The sequence below is a fragment of the Haemaphysalis longicornis genome, unplaced genomic scaffold, assembly GCF_048455015.1.
Source record: "Haemaphysalis longicornis isolate Haplotype H1 unplaced genomic scaffold, Haemaphysalis longicornis Haplotype H1 scaffold_7, whole genome shotgun sequence".
Taxonomy (NCBI): domain Eukaryota; kingdom Metazoa; phylum Arthropoda; class Arachnida; order Ixodida; family Ixodidae; genus Haemaphysalis; species Haemaphysalis longicornis.
The window spans coordinates 149,759,671-149,777,926 of record NW_027526422.1 but is presented as its reverse complement, the minus strand read 5'-3'; the positions used below and the strand labels follow the sequence as shown (position 1 = coordinate 149,777,926).

The window sequence follows — 18,256 nt, the reverse complement described above, 5'->3', positions numbered from 1 at the left end:
ACACACTGTTCCAGCCGAACTACGCAAAGGCATCTACATTCCTCTCCTCCCCAAGAACATGCATCCAGTCTACAACGAAAAGCGAAGAGATATGCGAGCCCTAGCGCTAGGGAGACAGCTTCAAGGAGAACCTCAAGTCGTCTACACGGACACTGCCTCTTACGAACAGCGAAGGGCTATGGTCTCAGTTGTCACCGACCAGGAAGGAAAGGTTCTCACCGCCTGCTCCATCCGAACACGACACCCCGAAGAAGGTGAAGAACTAGCCATAGCGCTAGCCCTAGCCACAACCCGAGCGAGGAAAATAGTCAGCGACTCTCAACCTGCAATCCGCAACTTCACAAAGGGGAGAATCTCCAGTGCGGCACTGCGAGTCCTTGCCCAGCAGGACAAAAACGTAGACACCCGAACCACTTTAATATGGACGCCAGCACACGCGGGCCTGGAGGGCAACGAACGCGCCAACGAGGCTGCTCGAGCATTCACCTACCGAGAGCCCCTGCAATCCGCCCTACACCCTGCCGACAACACCAAGGATCGCCTGTGCACCTACCGGGACGTGCTCGACCACTACAGAGGCGAAAGACGGAAGTACCCTGCAGCCAACCCCTCGCTGACCAAAAAACAAGAAGTTGCATGGAGGCGTCTTCAGACCAATACGTATCCCAACCCAGGCCTCTACAGGCACTTCCACCCAGAAATTCGTGACGGTAAATGTAAGCACTGCCCTCAGCTTGCAAGTTTGGCACACATGCTTTGGGAATGCCCTGCTATACAAAGAAAAGACTTCAGCAATACAGAGGGAACATTTATTATCCACACCAAGGAGCAGTGGGAGACCGTGCTGCTTAGCGAGGACCCTGTCATACAGCGTTGGGCCGTCCAGAGGGCCGAAGACGCCGCTAGGAGCCAAGGCATCCTGGCCGTCGTCTGAAGCACACCGGCCATAACTAGGCCTTTCCTCTGGACACAATAAAGTTACTTCCTCCTCCTCGAGGGCATCGAAGCAAGACTAGGGAACGTAGAGGCAAAGGTCGAGACGCTATCAGTCAAGCATGAGAGACTGGCGGCGAAGGTCGCCAACCTAACAGTACGAAACCGTCTCGCGGCCATGAGGAAAAAGCGAATGGATAAAATCAAGGAATCGATCGCGTACAGGCGCGGTCGCATCGAAACATCTGAAGATGATGAAAAAGACAAGTAACAAGAAAACTAATCGCGGGGGAAACCACGATCATTTATCAATGGACCTATAGAGGCATACGCAACAAGGACTGCGAATTGTTACTTCATATAGAGAGCCTGGACCAGAAGCCGGACGTGGTGGCGCTGCAAGAGACTCACGGAAAACCGCGCCTGCCGGTATACGTGACGTACACGGACCTGACGGAGCGCAACACGGCGATTCTGGTGCGCAACAACGTCGCCGCAACGCAGCACGTCACCGCGCAACACGGCTGCGAGCACACGCTGGTCGAGTTTCACTCAAGAACGATCGGTATTGAGCGCCTACTGCAGGCCGTCACAAAGGCATTACGATTTCGACAAGACCGTGAGGGAAGGGAAGAGGTTGGCGGGGAGCAGGCCGCTCCTGATCCTCGGCGACTTCAACGCCCCTCACCCAACGTGGGGCTACAGACATCAATCGAGGAGAGGAAAAAGCCTAGCCATGGCCATGGAGGACCACGACTTGACCCTCCTGAACGAACCGGGCGTCGTAACCCGCAAGGGGAACAGCGCTAGCCGAGACACCACGCCGGACCTATCGTGGCTCGCAGGGATGGCGTGGGCTCCGACCACAACATCATAAGCCTAACGATCAACGGACCAAGGTATCGGGCAACCCTGGGCAAAGCCAGAGTGACCGACTGGGACCGAATGCGCATGCAGACGGACCTAGAGAACGACGAGTCGTCCGAGGAATTGGAGGACTACAGCAACCAAACGTACGCAGAATGGGCACGGGTGCAGAAGAGCGCGCTTGACAAGTTTACGCAAGAGATCGTGACGACAGCGCAAACCTCTTTCGTGGACGCCCGACTCGCGCACATGTGGGCAGCGTGCCACTCCCTAAGGCGGAGGTGGATGCGCCAACGCCACAACAAGAAGCTTGTGAAACGAATCGCGGTTGTGAACAAGGAGATCGCGGAGTACGCAAGCAAGCTCTGCCGCGAAAACTGGCTAAGTATGTGCGACGGACTCCAGGGCAAGCTGTCAGCGCGCAAGACCTTGTGCCTGCTGCGGCACTTGATCGACCCGCTGAGCAGCAAGACTGCGAGCAACCGTAACCTGACCAAGGTCCTCAACGCTTACGACGGGGACGGACAGCGACTGATGAAAGACATGGAGAAGACTTACCTCAAGACGGAAAAGGGCCAATACCCGATACCCGAAGAGTACGACGGTCCCGAGAACCCAATTCTGGACGAGCCATTCACGATCTCGGAGCTCCTCTCAGCCATAGACAATAGCAATAAGAAGAGCGCGCCGGGAACGGACGGTATTACGTACAGGCTGCTCGGGAACATGAGCAACACGGCGGCGCACGGGCTCCTGGGTCACATCAACAAGGCGTGGGAGAGCTCGAGTTTGCCTGCCGAATGGAAAGAGGCCGAGGTACGTTTCATACCGAAGCCCGGAAAGCCAATGACGATATAGAACATGCGCCCGATCTCGGTCACGTCCTGCGTGGGCAAGGTCGTGGAGGGCATGGTTCTCAGAAGACTTCAAGCGTTCTTGGACGACACGGACCAGATGCCGGCTACCATGTACGGGTTCCGGCAACACCTGAGCACCCAGGACGTTCTCGTCTAGTTGAGCGAACTTGTAGTCAAGTGAGCCACGAAGAACTCACCGCGGGGGATACTGGCACTGGCCCTCAAGGGGGCCTTTGACAACGTGTCTCACGCAAGCATCCTGGAGAACCTAAGTAAGACGGGATGCGGCCGCAAGACCTTCGGCTACATCAAGGACTTCCTCACAAAGAGGACGGCAACGATACGGATAGGCCAGGAACCGTCGGAGCCCGTGGAGCTCGGAGACAGGGGAACCCCTCAGGGGTCGGTACTGTCGCCTCTGCTCTTCAACCTGGCCCTCCTCCCCCTACCCGAACTACTCAAGCAGATCGAAGGCGTGGACCACGCGTTCTACGCCGACGACATCACGGTGTGGACGAGTCGCGCGTGTTCAGACGCCTGGGCGGAGGAGGTGCTGCAGAGAGCGGCAACGACCGTCCACGAGTACGCTAAGTCCTGCGGCCTGAGCTGCGCTCCACAGAAATCGGAGCTGCTCATGGTGCAACCGGGCAGACCGAAGAAGGAGGCGCCGCCGAACATGACCATCTCCATCGACGGCACGCACATCAAGCCGACCGAGCAGATCCGCATTCTGGGCCTGTTGCTGCAAAGCAATGACAGGGCGACGGCGGTTTTGACAGAAATCAAGAACACGTCAGAACAGATTACGAGCATGATCAGAAGAATTGCCAACCGCAACAGAGGACTCAAGGAAGAAGACGCCTTGCGCCTGGTGGAGGCTTTCGTCGTGTCGCGCGTTACCTACTCTGCCCCGTATCTCCGGCTGACGAAGGAGGACAGGGAAGCGCCCAACGCGCCCGTAAGAAAAGCAACAACGACCGCCATGGGCATGCCAATGTACTCGTCGACGCAACGTCTGATGGACATGGGCACGCTCAACACCGCGGAAGAGCTGATTGAGGCTCACCTGTCGAACCAACGAATACGGCTGAGCAAGACCGAGCACGGCCGGGCCGTCCTGAGAAAGATGGGATGGCAGATCGAACCACAGCCAGAGATGGTGGCGCTACCCAAGGAGCGGGAAAAATCACTCGAGACTAAACCCCTTCCCCATAACATGCAAGGGGGAAGGCACGACGAGAGGCGATCGGCGCGGGCCGAAGCTCTGGCCCGGCAGCTGGAAGAGGACCCTCGGGTACTCTACGTGGACGCTTCGCTCCCGAAACACGGCACGAAGGCAACGGCGGTCGTCACCACCATCGACAAGCTGGTCACCAGTGCGTCGGTGCGCACAAAGGACCCGGCCGAAGCAGAAGAGGTGGCCGTGGCCCTTGCCCTGGCTACGCCGGAGGCGAAGACCATGGTGACCGACTCCAAGATGGCATACGCGCGCTACCGGAGGGGGAGAGTCTCTCCCGCGGCACTAGCCATTCTGAACAAACGAAGACCACCGGGACGAGCGACCAAGCTCGTGTGGGTCCCGGCTCACTCGCAGGTGGAAGGGAACCTCCTGGCCGACCACCACGCCCGAGAAATGTCAATCCGGGCCGAGGACGAGCTACCGCACCCCGCCACGAGCTACAAAGACATTGTCCAAATGTACCGAAACGAGCGATGTAGGCTTCCCGGTCCGCCTCCGCAGCTGGACAGACGACAGCAGACGATTGTTCGTCGCATGCAAGCGGGGTCGCTAGCGCATTCTGTGCTCCTGAACAGAATGTACCCGGCCGAGCACGGCAGCTCCTGCCCGTTCTGCAAGGAAAAGAGAGGCACTATCGCGCACATCATAGGGGAGTGCACGAAACTCAAAACACCCCCACCTTCCCTTCCCCCCACCACTATCCCCAACCCCCTCGAGCGATGGGAGACCTTGCTGTCCAGCCCCGACCTCGCTACTCAGTACGGACTGGTGGCCAGGGGCCAGGAGCTGCTGGACACATATGGGTCCCGTGACTAGGGAACCACCCCATCTGGTGCCTGCGCTCACACACATTTTTTAAAGGGCTCAGTAAAAGTTGATTCTCTCTCTCTCCATGCCGTCACTGGTCTCGCTCGTCTGAACAAATTGGTGCCGTGACCAGGATTATAACCTGGGTTATTCCGGTTGTCGGCGCAGCTTGCTGATGGTGCAGTGAATTTGAGATAATTGAATATGTCATGAAGATATTGGCTATCCTATAAAACTTGAAATAAGCATTGCGGAGTCCATCCCACGCATCGTAAATGCCCAGACTAACATCCCGACGTTAGCACCAAGCACTCAGCACAACGCCAGGCCAGATGACATGAAGCTAGCGAAGCTGTAGCTTATAAAATTCGATGGAAATGAGCTGGAGTGGAACAGGTTTTCAAATCAATAAAAATAATCAGTTCACGACAGGCCTAACATGACTAAAACCCAGAAGTTCAGCTACTTGACGGCTTCATTAACTGGCAAGGCAGCGGCTGCTATAGAAGAGCTTGAGTATTCTGCAGAGGACAATTACGATGAAGCGATAAAAATACTGCAAGAAACGTTCGGAAATCGAGAACAATCGGTGGAGCTGCGCATGAGTGAGCTGTTGGAGTTAGAGAAAGTAAGTTCGGCACATGAAACAGACGATCTCCGCAGGCGTGGGCAGAGAGTGCAGATCAACACATTGGCACTGAAATCACTGAAGCTGGAACCCGAGAGTTACGCACGCACCGATGTTGTTGTCAGTGTTGAAAAGAGTGATTCCATCGGAGTTAGCAGTCCAGTTCAAGTCCAAAGAAGCCATAAGAAGAAGCTCAGTCACAGAATTTAACGCGCAAAGCCACTCAGCGGGAAGAGAGTGCGCTGACAAATGGGGCTTCACATTGGAGCGGCTAACAAAGAAGTTCCGGACGAATTTCAGAAAGTTTGTAGTCTCCAGTCGATCGGCGTAGCAACAAAGCATAGTCAACCAAGTTCCGAAAACAAAATCCTCGAGTGGTTCGAAGAACAAATAACTAAAAAGAATGCGCGCATAAATAGGTCTTCCATGGAAAGAAAATGTAAACACAAGACAGACCGAGAAACATGTTTGCCCGCTCGAGAACTGCTTGAAAGACGCGCCTCACAGACCATCCTAGCGCACTTTTGGCGGGCGGGAATCTGTTAAATATCAACATCATCTGCCCTGAAGAGGAAGAAGACCAGCTCCTCGCAGCGCGAGCGCGTGATCGGTTTTGTCAGCCATTAAAACAATGCGAACGGTTCCTCGGCCTCTCTCGTGTTTACACCAGCTCCTTCTTGTGACCAGGGCTACGTCAGCCTGGACAGCACATGGGCTCCTGGACTGAAGAATACTCTCTCATTATTGCGTAATAAAAGTTTCTCTCTCTCTGCCTCCGAAATTTTCGTTGAGCTGTCAGAATGCCTCTATACTGTTTTTGACCTTCCCCTCACGCATTTACCCGTTTTCTGCGAGTAAATACGCGTTCAGAAACAGCGGCAGAGCCCTTTGTTAGTCGATACATCATTTCTAGTACTCAATCCGCGTATAGGGAAGGGTGTACTGCCACTAAGCCTCACGCATTGACGGAACTGGAAACATCGACGAGAAAAAAAAAATGTGAACTGCGTATCTATTTCCCCAGATGCATATATGGGGTCAAATAACAACCGCCTCTGCTATCTTTTCTATTTAAAGGAGTACTGGCACGAAATTTCGAAGCTCAGGTGACTATGTAAAATGCTTCCTTTTTTTCAGAAGATATCTCCCAGCAAGTTTCAACAGCAACCGTTCGGCGTAACATATTTTAAATCCATTTAATCTTCGCCTGCGTGAGAAAGCCCAGAGCGGGCCGATAGGACATCATCTGCTACATGCCCCAAACTTCCGACGTTGGGGCTCGCGTGACCAAGCCGACGCGCTGGCTGTGGTTGGCGCGCGCTGCTCCGGCGAGTGTACACGTCGTGATTTGTGGACTGACGTCATGCTGCCCGGGTGCGTGGGGACGGTGAAGACGTCGGCCGGTCTGGGCGCGCGTGTGAGTCCAAAGCGGGCGCGGTACGGCAAGAATGACCACGTCACGTGATACCGCCTGTCTTGGTGGCCGCTCAGCGTTCGTTTTGTCGAAACCGAAACTGACACGAATAACCGACGCCGTTAATGAATGTTTACGCTGCGCTCGACCGTCTCATGTGTCATTCTATGATTAGTGGGCTGGTAGGCACGCATAGCAGCGAAAAAAAAAACGTAACACGAAAATTTCGTGTCAGTACTCCTTCAGGACCCACTCTCTTCAGTTCGGTCGTGCGTTCAATTCCCAGGAATCTGGCCCAGCGCGAATCTGAGTTTACTGTTTAAGGCGAGACCCATAGATCTCCATGTTTCGTGGAACGCACTGGAAATCGTGAGATGCATAGAATACGAGTGTGAGTCGAGAAAGGCAGACATCAGTGCCGGAGCAGGGTCGGAAGAGCGTTCTTTGAAATGGCGACAGAAAAGGGAAAGCTCCTAAAGTGGGTAGTGCGCTGCCGCACGTGCATTATAAGCCGCCTTGAGACGTGCAAGTACCGAGGTTGGACAAGAGGAGGGCTCCTGCAAATGGCGAGCGAAAAGAACTGGTTTTGGAGGGTGCCGTGCAGGGGCCGCTCCAGCGGCGACAGGCGCGGCCGCTAGTCCAAAGTCCAGTTTTCCTTTTCTCTCAGTTAGCGCCCATTTCCTGGCCAAGCCCTCTGAGTGGCTATGAGCCATTCTTTTCGCACCAACCAATCAAGTTAAACATAATAAAAATTCCCTCGCACTTCCCAGAGGGGGAGAGTGTGTAAGTGCGAATGCACGGTTGTTGATTGCGCGATTACGGTGGATATCGTGATCTTAATGAGTAGTCGAGAGATTACACACACGCACACAACTACAAAGAAAGATATTTCACTTGTTATTGCTGGTACCGTTGCCCGGTCCGCCATCATCGTTATCGAGATGCAGGACCAGCGACCGCTCTCGACGACGGCGCGCGCTCGACTAATACCCTCCCGCGCCACGCGGCCGCTACACGAGCGCCCTCACGCGTCGGAATGCGGAGCGCCCGCTACGCGAGCGAGAGCTCTCCCGCCCGAAGTGGAGAGGAGGCGCCCAACACCCGCAGTCACTGAGCGGAGAGAGGAGGAGGAGAGTAGCGCGCGCCCATCTCCCCCCGTTGCTAGGGAAGACGAGGGGCGCGCGCACCCGCAGCTGTTGCTATGCGGACGACGGCGGCGGACGATTCAGGCTAGCTTAAGAAGTGCATTCGCACTTAAAAAAGTTTACAGTAGATCAACAGAACGACCGACGTGTTTTTTGCGTTCACATTACGGAAAGTTCAACGCATTAACAGTTATTTCTGCTTGTGTTGTGCTTGGAGAAGGCAGGTTAATTCCAGTATTTTATTTTGTCGGTTCTTCTCTTGACACAGGTCTTAACCCGATTCTTTTGTTATGAGCCTTCGGGCGCACGAGATATATGTGTACCGCAATTATAGCAGCGCTGGTAATCTCAGTTAGGCACTTTTATTTTGCCGCAGATATGAGGTTTACTATGTGTTGATTAACGTGTATGTGTCATTGTAACAATTCACTTGCAGCAAATCAAGCAGATACGCGGTCAATTTATATTGCCCAAGCGGTAAAAAGTAGAGTCGAGTCAAAGACAGACAGACAGACAGACAGACAGACAGACAGACAGACAGACAGACAGACGCAAATGACTCGGTTTAGGTAGCCAAAGAAGTACTATGCTCCAAAAGCAAGTGTGCCGGAATTCAGACAATTGTCGACTAATGTGCAGCATTCTTACGCCGCTCGTCTTCATTGTGAGTTTTTGCTAACGGGATTTGGCTGTCAGTAGCCCAGTAAGGTGGGAAGTTTTATGGTTTTATAGCGTCACATTTTTTTTGTAGTTCCTGTTTTGTTAATCCGGCGTCTTGTTAAATTAAAATAACGTTGCTGTCTTTGCAAAGACACGCAAGGGTACTTATTAGAGGGATGTACAAGAGTGCTTAAAATAAGTATTCTTTGCGCTAAACAGCGCTGACATTTAAATAAATCTTTGTTTCTTTTCGCTAACCATGGGTATTTACGCTATAGAACGATCATGTGCCTCAACTTTACCTGTTATGTATTTTTTTATTCAGAATGAAGGCGCAGTACATGAGGCGCAGTGCTTGAGTTTTTTATTTGTGGTTCTGCCGTCATTTACTGAGATGTTTTATTTTCTCTTCGTGTTGGGGGGGGGGGGGGGGGTGCGGAGGTTGGGTGGCGTTTCCTAATAATTTCCTAAGTGTTTCCTTTTGATGTTCCTTGTTTTTTCACTCTCCTTCTACTATTTGCATTTGTTACGCTATTATAATGACTATATGCGACACCTCGCCGACTATACATATTTACAAAAATGCTGGACGGCACATAATGGCAGCTATTGACACGTATTCTGGATTTGGCTTCTTGTTTTTTAATATTTCCCAAGTTTTTCTAATGCAGCAATCTCGTTAACTCGAAGCCGTTAAATCCGCTGAAAATTTCGAGATAAGCGGAGTTTTGAGTTAAGCGAAATGCCGAAAATTTCTGTCCAGGTCACTGAAATAAGATGGTGCTGGTAATAAAAACCACCACTGTACAGAGGAGCTTTTGTGAAAAAGGCAGAATAATTCGCCAAAAAAAAACAATTTTTTATTATTGCGGAAGAAAGAACTGCGTGACGCTCGCCTGTTTGGTGTTCGCATCTGGTCCCAGGTAAGCGTTCTTGAGCTGCTCAATCCATCGCATAAATTGTTGTTCGCCACCGCTACAATCTACCTTGTTGCGAAGCAGGCGCAGCATGTGCGATGTTTCTCCCATTGTAGGCACCCCAGGAGGCTCCTCGTCGTCCGCGCAATCAGCTCTGTCGGCCACAGCTATCTCAACAGTGCAGACGCCGGGCAGCTTTCGGGTAATATACTCGGTTACAACTCAAGAATGGCACCACCTCATGTAGTGTATCACTCCGCCAAAGCGCCGGACCCGTGACGTCAGTGCGCGCGCGTTTTGAAAGGGAGTCGCTATGAATGCGTGATATCGTCTGCCTTGTCTCACGCAGTTTGTTTGTCGTCACTGGAGTCGTTTATAAGCATATTAAGTCCGAAAAATCATGGGAACGGCTCACGCGATGTTTAAAATATTCCCAGTAACGCCCTACTTGCGCCGCGTGGGGAAACACCCGGCTACGGTGATAAGGCACAGCGGCAACTTCCGGTGCCGTTCTTAAGTTGTCACCGAGTATAGTGATATCAGCCTCGTCGAGCGCGTACTCCGCGCCGATTCTCCGCTAACGACTATGTTCGGCGCGCAGTGGGAGGTGAGCGTTCGAACGGAGACCTTATCAGGTGCCTGTAACGGACTTGTTGTTGTGCCTTACATGTCGATATTTCAAAATATCTGTGGTTCCGTCCAAAATGCTTAGAGATAAAAGGGGGCAAATACATAGCGCCTATGGGAGGTAAATGCACGGCGAGCAAAAGTTTCGACTTCAGCGATATTTCGAGATATCCGAGCTTGAGTCAACGAGGGATTACAGTACTTGAATGTCTCCGTTTTTGAACTCCCCTTGTACCAATTATCTTCAGTTGCATTACTATACTGAAAAACATATGTGAACTCTGCAAATACGCAATTTTCTGAGAGCGTCACGTGGTGGTCGTTTAGGACACAGTCCGTATTTTCGTGATTCTAAGCTCCCCCCGATTCTAAGCACCCAACCCCTCTACTTTCAGAAAAAAAAAACTGGGAGAATATTTGCACGCGAATTTAAGCACACCCATTTTTGCGAGGGTGCGCCGTGCCCAGGCTATAGAGTTCATACGGCCGAGACCGCCAACCGCGCTTTCTCGATCTGTTTTTAGGCTTCTCAGTGAACTTGAGTTATTTAAAAGAAATGTTTGACGGAACAAAAGACAACACGCTGTGGAATACTGGGAGCAGCGGCTCAAGCATTGTTACACACTCGAGTGGTATTGAGAATGACTGAGTATCATACGTAAACGGTGAGTTCACGGTCTGTGCCTTCTTTTTAAATGTTTACTTCATAAAACATTATTCCTTGTGCCTGCCTCCTCTAGATACTGCCACGAATAGCGTGTTTCTGTGGGGGGGGGGGGAGGGGGGCGGAAGGGCCATTTTAGGTTTTTCGAATCTAAGCACCCCCCCCCCCCCCCGACTGTGCGCATTGTGATCTTAGAAAAAAGGTTGTGCTTAAAATCGAGTACATACGGTATATTAGATTTCACTCGTTCATTTTTATAATTTCATAGGTTTCTCAATGTTTTGCATTTCTTCGTTCATAAAACATCTCTTCTACCAATTTTTATTCACATTATTATAACGATTGAATGTGTCAACTCCAATAAATACGCATTTTTGTGAAAATCCAGGGTGTCAGATGGTTGCAGCTGTGGGAGGGGGTGCTCGGCAGAGCATGATACGCTTTAAAACGCTAGACAATAAATAAATTTACTTCACTGGTTACATGAAGTCATGCCAGGCTCATTCGAAGTGGAACTCTTCCCAGCTGCCTTGTGAAAGAACCCGACTGCTGCGGCCTATATCCCATTGCTATATATGGTATGCAAGTGCATCACTGGCAGCTCGAATGGCCACACGGCAGGTGGAAAGCGAAGGAAAACACGGCGAAGGTCGTGCGGCCCAGAGGGGGAACGTCGGAAGCCGGTGCCGCTTCGTGAAACAGCTCTGCACTTCAAGGGCAACTGCCGCAACGTCTCATTAGCCGTATAACAAAGCGCTCACGTGCGTCACTGTGTAGCCGCTTCTGCAGGCATGCCCTTTTTTGGCGCGTGCTACAGTCTCACAGTTACCGTGTTGTGGTTCACGCTTGAACTCCGCTTGGGCGGGTAGCCGTTGGGACGTTCGCGCAGTTGTCAGAGCGGGTCCCTATAAAGCGGCTGCCGGTCGTGTCATAGAATCGCTGTTTTTGTGCTTGGGTGTGAGTGTGTGCGTTTTGCTGCTTTGCTTCAAGATCATCCTAATACAGCGCCAACCGGCATCTCAACGAGGCTTCTCAGGATGATTGATTTGAAGGGAAAAGTGACCTTAATCACAGGTAGGCACCTTCCCGCCAGGATTTAGTAGGGCATGACGCCAGTACCGAAAAACGGTTCTTGATATAGAGTGATGGCTTGCACGGAAAAATTAGCTAGAGCAAAGAGTGTTGATATTATACCAGTGTGGGACCACCTGGTGTCACTCTCGACTCTCGAGAGTAGTAGTAAGAGACACGGAAGCAGAATTCACGTTTTCGCGTAAGTGAAAGCCTTCCTTTGCGTTTGCCGGAATCAGTTGTTTTTATCGACAGGAACAGCATCTCTCATACAAAGGATTGTTAGCTTCAAATTTGTAGAGCAGCTTTCAACCAGCAGACATGCAATTAGCATGTACTCTTCCTGTTTTGATAAAGAGTCTTTTTGACCTGCCCAATTCATTCCCCCGTTCCACTTTCCGCTTGCCTCACCTTTCCCCCGTTTCCTCCTTCAAGTCAATCCCACCGAACCTCCACTCCCTCCAACATCGGTTTGATTTTCCTTGCTCTTCCCTCTCACTTCCAGCATTCTTTCCCTGCCGGCACTATCTTCGAGTCGAAGTTAATAACGACGTCGCTACCTGAGAGAATGGTGAAACAGATGTAGACAAAACGAAAACTGGGTGAAATAACCCAGGATTGTGTTGGCATAGAAAATTATCATGCGTCATGTGTTCCATCTTTGTTTTCATCGTCTTCGGTTGGAAACCTACTCCCCACCCTTCTCTTGTCGCAATTTTTTCGCTATATTTCAAAAATACTCTTGAATCTAGCTAGAATCGATCTGCTCGTTTCAGTCTTCGCAAATATCCTCGCCATGCTAGAGTTTCCTCCGTGAAACTCATCCTTCGATTGCCTAACCTAGAGTTAGGTCGCAGATAGTTTTGCTTTTCTCATTTTCAAGGAACTTATTGCTGTAACGAGATCCTCATGAATGAATTAATCTTACCTCTGCATCGCGTCCAGATAATAGCCTCAAGGTTGAAAGTACCCCTTGTCGCACGAATGCTCCTTTTGATTTCATTTTATTTCATTTCATTTATTTTACCCTAAGGGTACGGATACATTATAGAGGGGAGGGGTTACGACAATAACAAATGGATGACAGATGCACTGTTCGTAACTAAACAGCAACAATAGAACAGTCTCACGCAGGAGTAAAGAAAATACAATCCAGGTGCACAGTGGTGGATTCATTCGGCAAAATTTCAAGGATATATAAAATAAATATGGTCATAATCAATAACATAACCATCATGCAAAGCACTCTAAGGTATACAATTTGGACACTGAGTGGGAATTTATTCAGAGTTATTTAAAGCATCCTTAAATAGATCAGGGTTTTTAATACTTGTTAGTGAGCTCGGTAGATTGTTCCAATCCTTGCACGTTTTCGGAAAGAATGATGCGGAATGTGCGACAGTATTTGAATGAGGTACATCGACTTTATGTGAGTGATCTCGGCGAGCTGACACGTAAGGTGCAGGACGAATCCATGAATTGTGCAACGTGAAGTTATGGTGGTAAATTTTATGAAAGAGGCAAAATCGTGAGTGTTTTCGGCGAGTCGAGAGGTTCGGAAGGCCTCAAGTTCTTTTCATTTGGGTAACGCTGGCTGTTCTGTGATAATTAGATAAAATAAAACGGGGCTGTGGGATTTAGTACCATCTCGATTGAATGTATTAATGTCATGTGAGCCGGATACCAAATAGAAGAAGCATACTCCAATTTAGGGCGAACGTAGGTAGTGTATTAAAGTAACTTTAACAACAAAGGTGCGAGAGAAAAATTTATACGGAGGTAGCCTAGAGTTTGGTTAGCCTTGGATGTTATGTTCACTATATGTAGGTTCCAGGAAAGGTTGTTAGTAATAATAATGCCAAGATACTTGTAAGAGAGCGTGGTGGGTAAAGGGGAATCGTTAAGAGTGTAAGCGGGTGGTGTCTGGTTATTACGGGAAATTCGCATTGACCTGTATTTTGAGACATTTAACTGCATTTGCCATGTTTGACACCAAGCGGAGAGATTATCGAAGTCAGTTTGAAGCTGCATAACGTCACTGTCGTTCGTTATTTTGCGATAAATTGCGGTTATCCGCAAATAAACATATTTCAGATGTGATATTAGTTGGTAAATCATATATATATATTAGAAATAACAGAGGTCCTAAAACTGATCCTTGCGGAACACCGGAACTAACGGGAGATGACGGAGAGTTTCAGTCATTAGCGCAGACAAGTTCAACACGTGCGGTTAAAAAAACGTGTATCCAGTCCAGTATTAACGGATCTATGTTAAGAACACTCATTTTATGTAGAAGTAAGCAATGGTCAACTCTGTCAAACGCTTTAGCAAAATCAAGGAATATGCAATCAGTTACACAGCCAGTATCTAGGTTATTGTGCAGATTGCTAGTAATTGAAAAAAGTTGTGTTTCACAGGAGAAGCATTTTCCGAACCCGTGCTGCGCGGGAGTGAAAAAACTATTACCGTCTAGAAATTTTGTGAGGTGTGTGAAAATAATAAGCTCCATAATTTTCAGCACACAGAAGTGACAGATATTGGTCATTAGTTAGAGGGTGCTTGAGAATCTCCTGATTTAAATACTGGTGTTACTTTGTTTGTTGTCCAATGTCGTGGCAATGCGTGGAGATGGTAAGATTGCGAAAATATGCATTCTAGTATCATCGAACAATATTCACGAGCGTTTTTGCCACGACCGACGATTCGTGTTTGCCACGACCGACGAATAACTGGAACCACTTTCCTGCCCCCATCGCTGCCATCACCGATGCCACTATACTACTGGAATGTTATCAACGAATTTATTTGTAATAATCCCCACTCCTTGCTGTGTCGCCTTCGGGCCTTGAGAGTGGGATAATAAATAAATAAATAAATAAATAAATAAATAAATAAATAAATAAATAAATAAATAAATAAATAAATAAATAAATAAATAAATAAATAAATTATAAAACTTGAGGGAGGACGATGACGAAAGGTGTACATTATGAAGGATAATTTTTGATGCCATCGCATTCATTGGGAGTGATTGTGCACAGCGAAAAAAAAAGAAAAATCCCGCACCTTTCACGTTACTGTTCACGGTTTTAATCGCAAAGAAGTTCTATCTCGCCAAGTAAGCGCAACGTTGGGTCTCGGCGGCCGTTCTATGAGAACATCTTGGGTCTCTAACCTTCTCCAAAAAGACACCAGGTGATACAGGTTCTCATCCGCTTCTTGCGCATGACGGGCTGCAGCAACACGAGAGAACATGCAGCTCAAAATAGGGCAATGACCTTCACTCATACATTAAGGGTTCATCGCAAGCACAACCCTCTCCGATCTGTTCCCCATTTCACCTACGTTTTCATGCTTTAGTCTTTACTCCCGTTTCGATTCCTGGCCTGCTGTTTAATTGCAGTGAAATTTTTGCTCCCTTCTCTTATCTCCGTTCTTTCTTTGCCCGAGATAACAGCAATGAACGGAAAACGAAAAGGACGCCGGTGAAGCACATCAGCCATTTTGGAGAGCCTTACTTTTGCATCCGGCTCCAGCCCTCTCTATCAATCGACGATGAATCTTGAGGCACTCGGCCTACGCCGGCTATTGATCCCCTGATAAAAGAGTTATGGCATAAACGAGTACGGATACTTTGATAGGAATTCCGTAAATCATACGGGCCGTCACTGTAATCGATAAATATGACAACGGTTAGGTATACAACCCATTAGTAATAAGCCTATGCTGCGTGGTGTGCGGCTATTGAATACTGAGTACGATGTCATTCTGATCCATGGCTTTTGAATAACTGCTGGCCGGTTCAATGTATTCAGTGCTTGCACATTTTCTAGCGTCGAGGAAAGGCTGAAGATGTGGCGGCTGGTTTTCTTCTTGAAGACATTTGATCACTCAGGAAAATACCAAGACAAAGACGGAAGTACGCAGGGCGCTCCGTAGGCTTCAGCGGAGAAGGTAGCTTGCAGCACGTGAAATTTCGCTTACAACAAGGGAAACGAGCATACACGCGACGCGTTACACGTGCAAAAATAAAAGATAATAAGTAATAACTGATTTTGCCGTTGAATCTCCAAGCAATCCCATAGTGGGCCATGCTACGCTTTGGGCATGCGCTCTAACAGGAAGCCCCACAGTTTTCCACTAGGCGCCGTTGAGAGCATGCTCACATGCTGCCTGCTTCCTCGTTGATATGATAGGCCTTGCTTATCTTCTTAGTTCGCTTGGTCGCATAGAGTTTACCCAGTGATCAGTCAAGAAAAAAAATATCAAAGACCCATTCTTAAGAGAAAGATTGTTAAAACGCGAAGCTCCTCCTCATGCAACGTCAGTCAAAATCGAAACTGCTTTTAAAATCCAAAATCCAAAACCCAAATCCAAAATCCAAACTGCTTTCAAAGTACAAACTGTCAGTGAAAACGCAGTCCAAAATCCAAACTCCTTCGACCGTGTCAGTATGGCGCGATCGGATAGACGTCGGCTTCACAATGCGAGGGATGGAGGTTCAAGTACGACCACGAGACGTTTTTGTTAGAGCGGGGTTTTTTGTGCCTTACTAAGGGCGTCCTTCGCCCTAGTAAACATTGCAGGAAAGCCAACTTTATACAAATGGTTTCCCAAAACGACGATGATGAGGATGATAAGCGAAATGGGTTTCCACCAACGCACAGCAAGCGCCTAAAAAAAAAAATAAAATCCCGCTTCGTGGGATCGGAATCACGCCTGCGTCCCTCGCGTTATTCTGGGTGTGCATTAACACAAAGCTAGTCTGACGCCCTGTTGTTTTGTTATTCGCCTTTCCTGTGGTTCACTGCGCACGATTTTTCAAATGTTTCCTTTGCTCAGAGAATTCCACAAAGGAATACAGAACCGCGATGTTTGAAATGAATGCTGCGACTTCTTCCTTCAGGTGCATCGTCGGGAATCGGTGAAGCCACGGCCCTGCACTTCGCTTCTCTGGGAAGCTTTCTCGCACTCATGGCTAGGAACGTGGAAAATCTTGATAGGGTGGCTGAAGAATGTCGTTCTAAAGGAATTCCTCGAGATAAGGTAAATATCAGGTAAGGTCCGCCGCCGAAAGCTGTAGTGTTAAAACGTGCAGCTGTGACATTAGCTCCGTAATGTAAGCAGCGAGCGCGCACTTCATGGTTATTATGCGTGAAAGTTGCATAAAATGCCGTATTTCTACGCGTATGATCTGTATGAGTAGCGGAAAAAGTATAACAAGTCAGGTGGGACGTAGGTACTGCGCAGGTTTTTCCCAGAAGTACTTCTGAAGCGCAAGGCGTGCCACACTCAGATGCCTACATTATAGAACAGTACTCTGCTATTCATTCTCACCTGGAGCAGTGTTTAAGTGAGAAAGAGTAGTTTTGCCGTCTTGCCGTGACCACTATGTGTTCAAGAAAACCTCGGAAAGCAAAGGGGGAGGGGGGGGGATTGCGGTATGTCATATAAACAGATAGAGAATTTTTTTAGTCAGAAAGAAAGTGGTGAAAAAATGCCCGCCGGGTATGCATTTTATATATATATATATATATATATATATATATATATATATATATATATATATACATATATATATATATATATATTAAGGTAAGTACAGACAGAGAGACAAGAGAAAAACATAAGCAAATAAAAAAAAGTCTACTGAAGTTTCAGGAAGACGACTTCCTGAAACGTCAGTAAACTTTTTTTTATTTTCTAATGTCTTTCTTGTTTCTCTCTCTCTACTTACCTAATATATATATATATATATATATATATATATATAATATATATATATATAAATATATATATATATATATACATATATATATATATATATATATATATATATATATATATATATATATATATATATATATACACAAAGGGAGAGAGAGAGGGAGAGATAGATAAAGAGAGAGCGTTATTGAACGGAAAAAAAATTGTGGGTTGACTTCCGAGTCCGGAAGTCCACGGGGGTCCTTGGCACTGGCTGCTCGGTCAACCAAGGTGGTCTGGGCGACGACGAGTGGGCTCCACAACACGCTTTATTACTGCTCACGAAAACAGTAGGGATACGAACAAGGTGAGGGTTTCGGTCACACTCTCAGACTATGTGGTTGATCGCCTAGATTTCCACAAAATGTACACCCCTGGGAGTACAATGTAAGTTAGCTGAGATTTAATCGTAGGGGGCTATAGAACGTGTTAGTTAGGGGTCGCCGTACCGATTCTTTTCTGTAGTTAGTGTAGGCTGGGTTGGGTGAGGACTGAAGAGGCAGGGGCGTCATTCTGCTTAGTTTAAACTATTGCGCTATTGTCTGGTTAGTCATAATCACCGCTGGAGAATGTGCATCCTCAGTGGCCGGGCTGGTGACCGTGCGGGCCAGGATAGTTGCGAAGGGGTCGTTGCCAAGGGGTGCAGAGTAGCAGCTG

The 18,256-nt window shown here is 48.5% G+C and overlaps 1 protein-coding gene across 1 annotated transcript in view; it reads left to right on the top strand.

The window, feature by feature from the left end:
* The first annotated feature begins 11,618 nt into the window (after positions 1-11,618).
* LOC144147125 (putative oxidoreductase TM_0325) overlaps positions 11,619-18,256 on the top strand; it is a 32,906-nt gene continuing 26,268 nt past the window's right edge. Inside the window, exons 1-2 of the mRNA XM_077679198.1 lie at positions 11,619-11,833; positions 16,740-16,879. Coding sequence (XP_077535324.1) covers positions 11,797-11,833; positions 16,740-16,879 — 177 coding nt within the window. The 5' untranslated portion in view covers positions 11,619-11,796. The remainder of the gene's footprint in view (positions 11,834-16,739; positions 16,880-18,256) is intronic.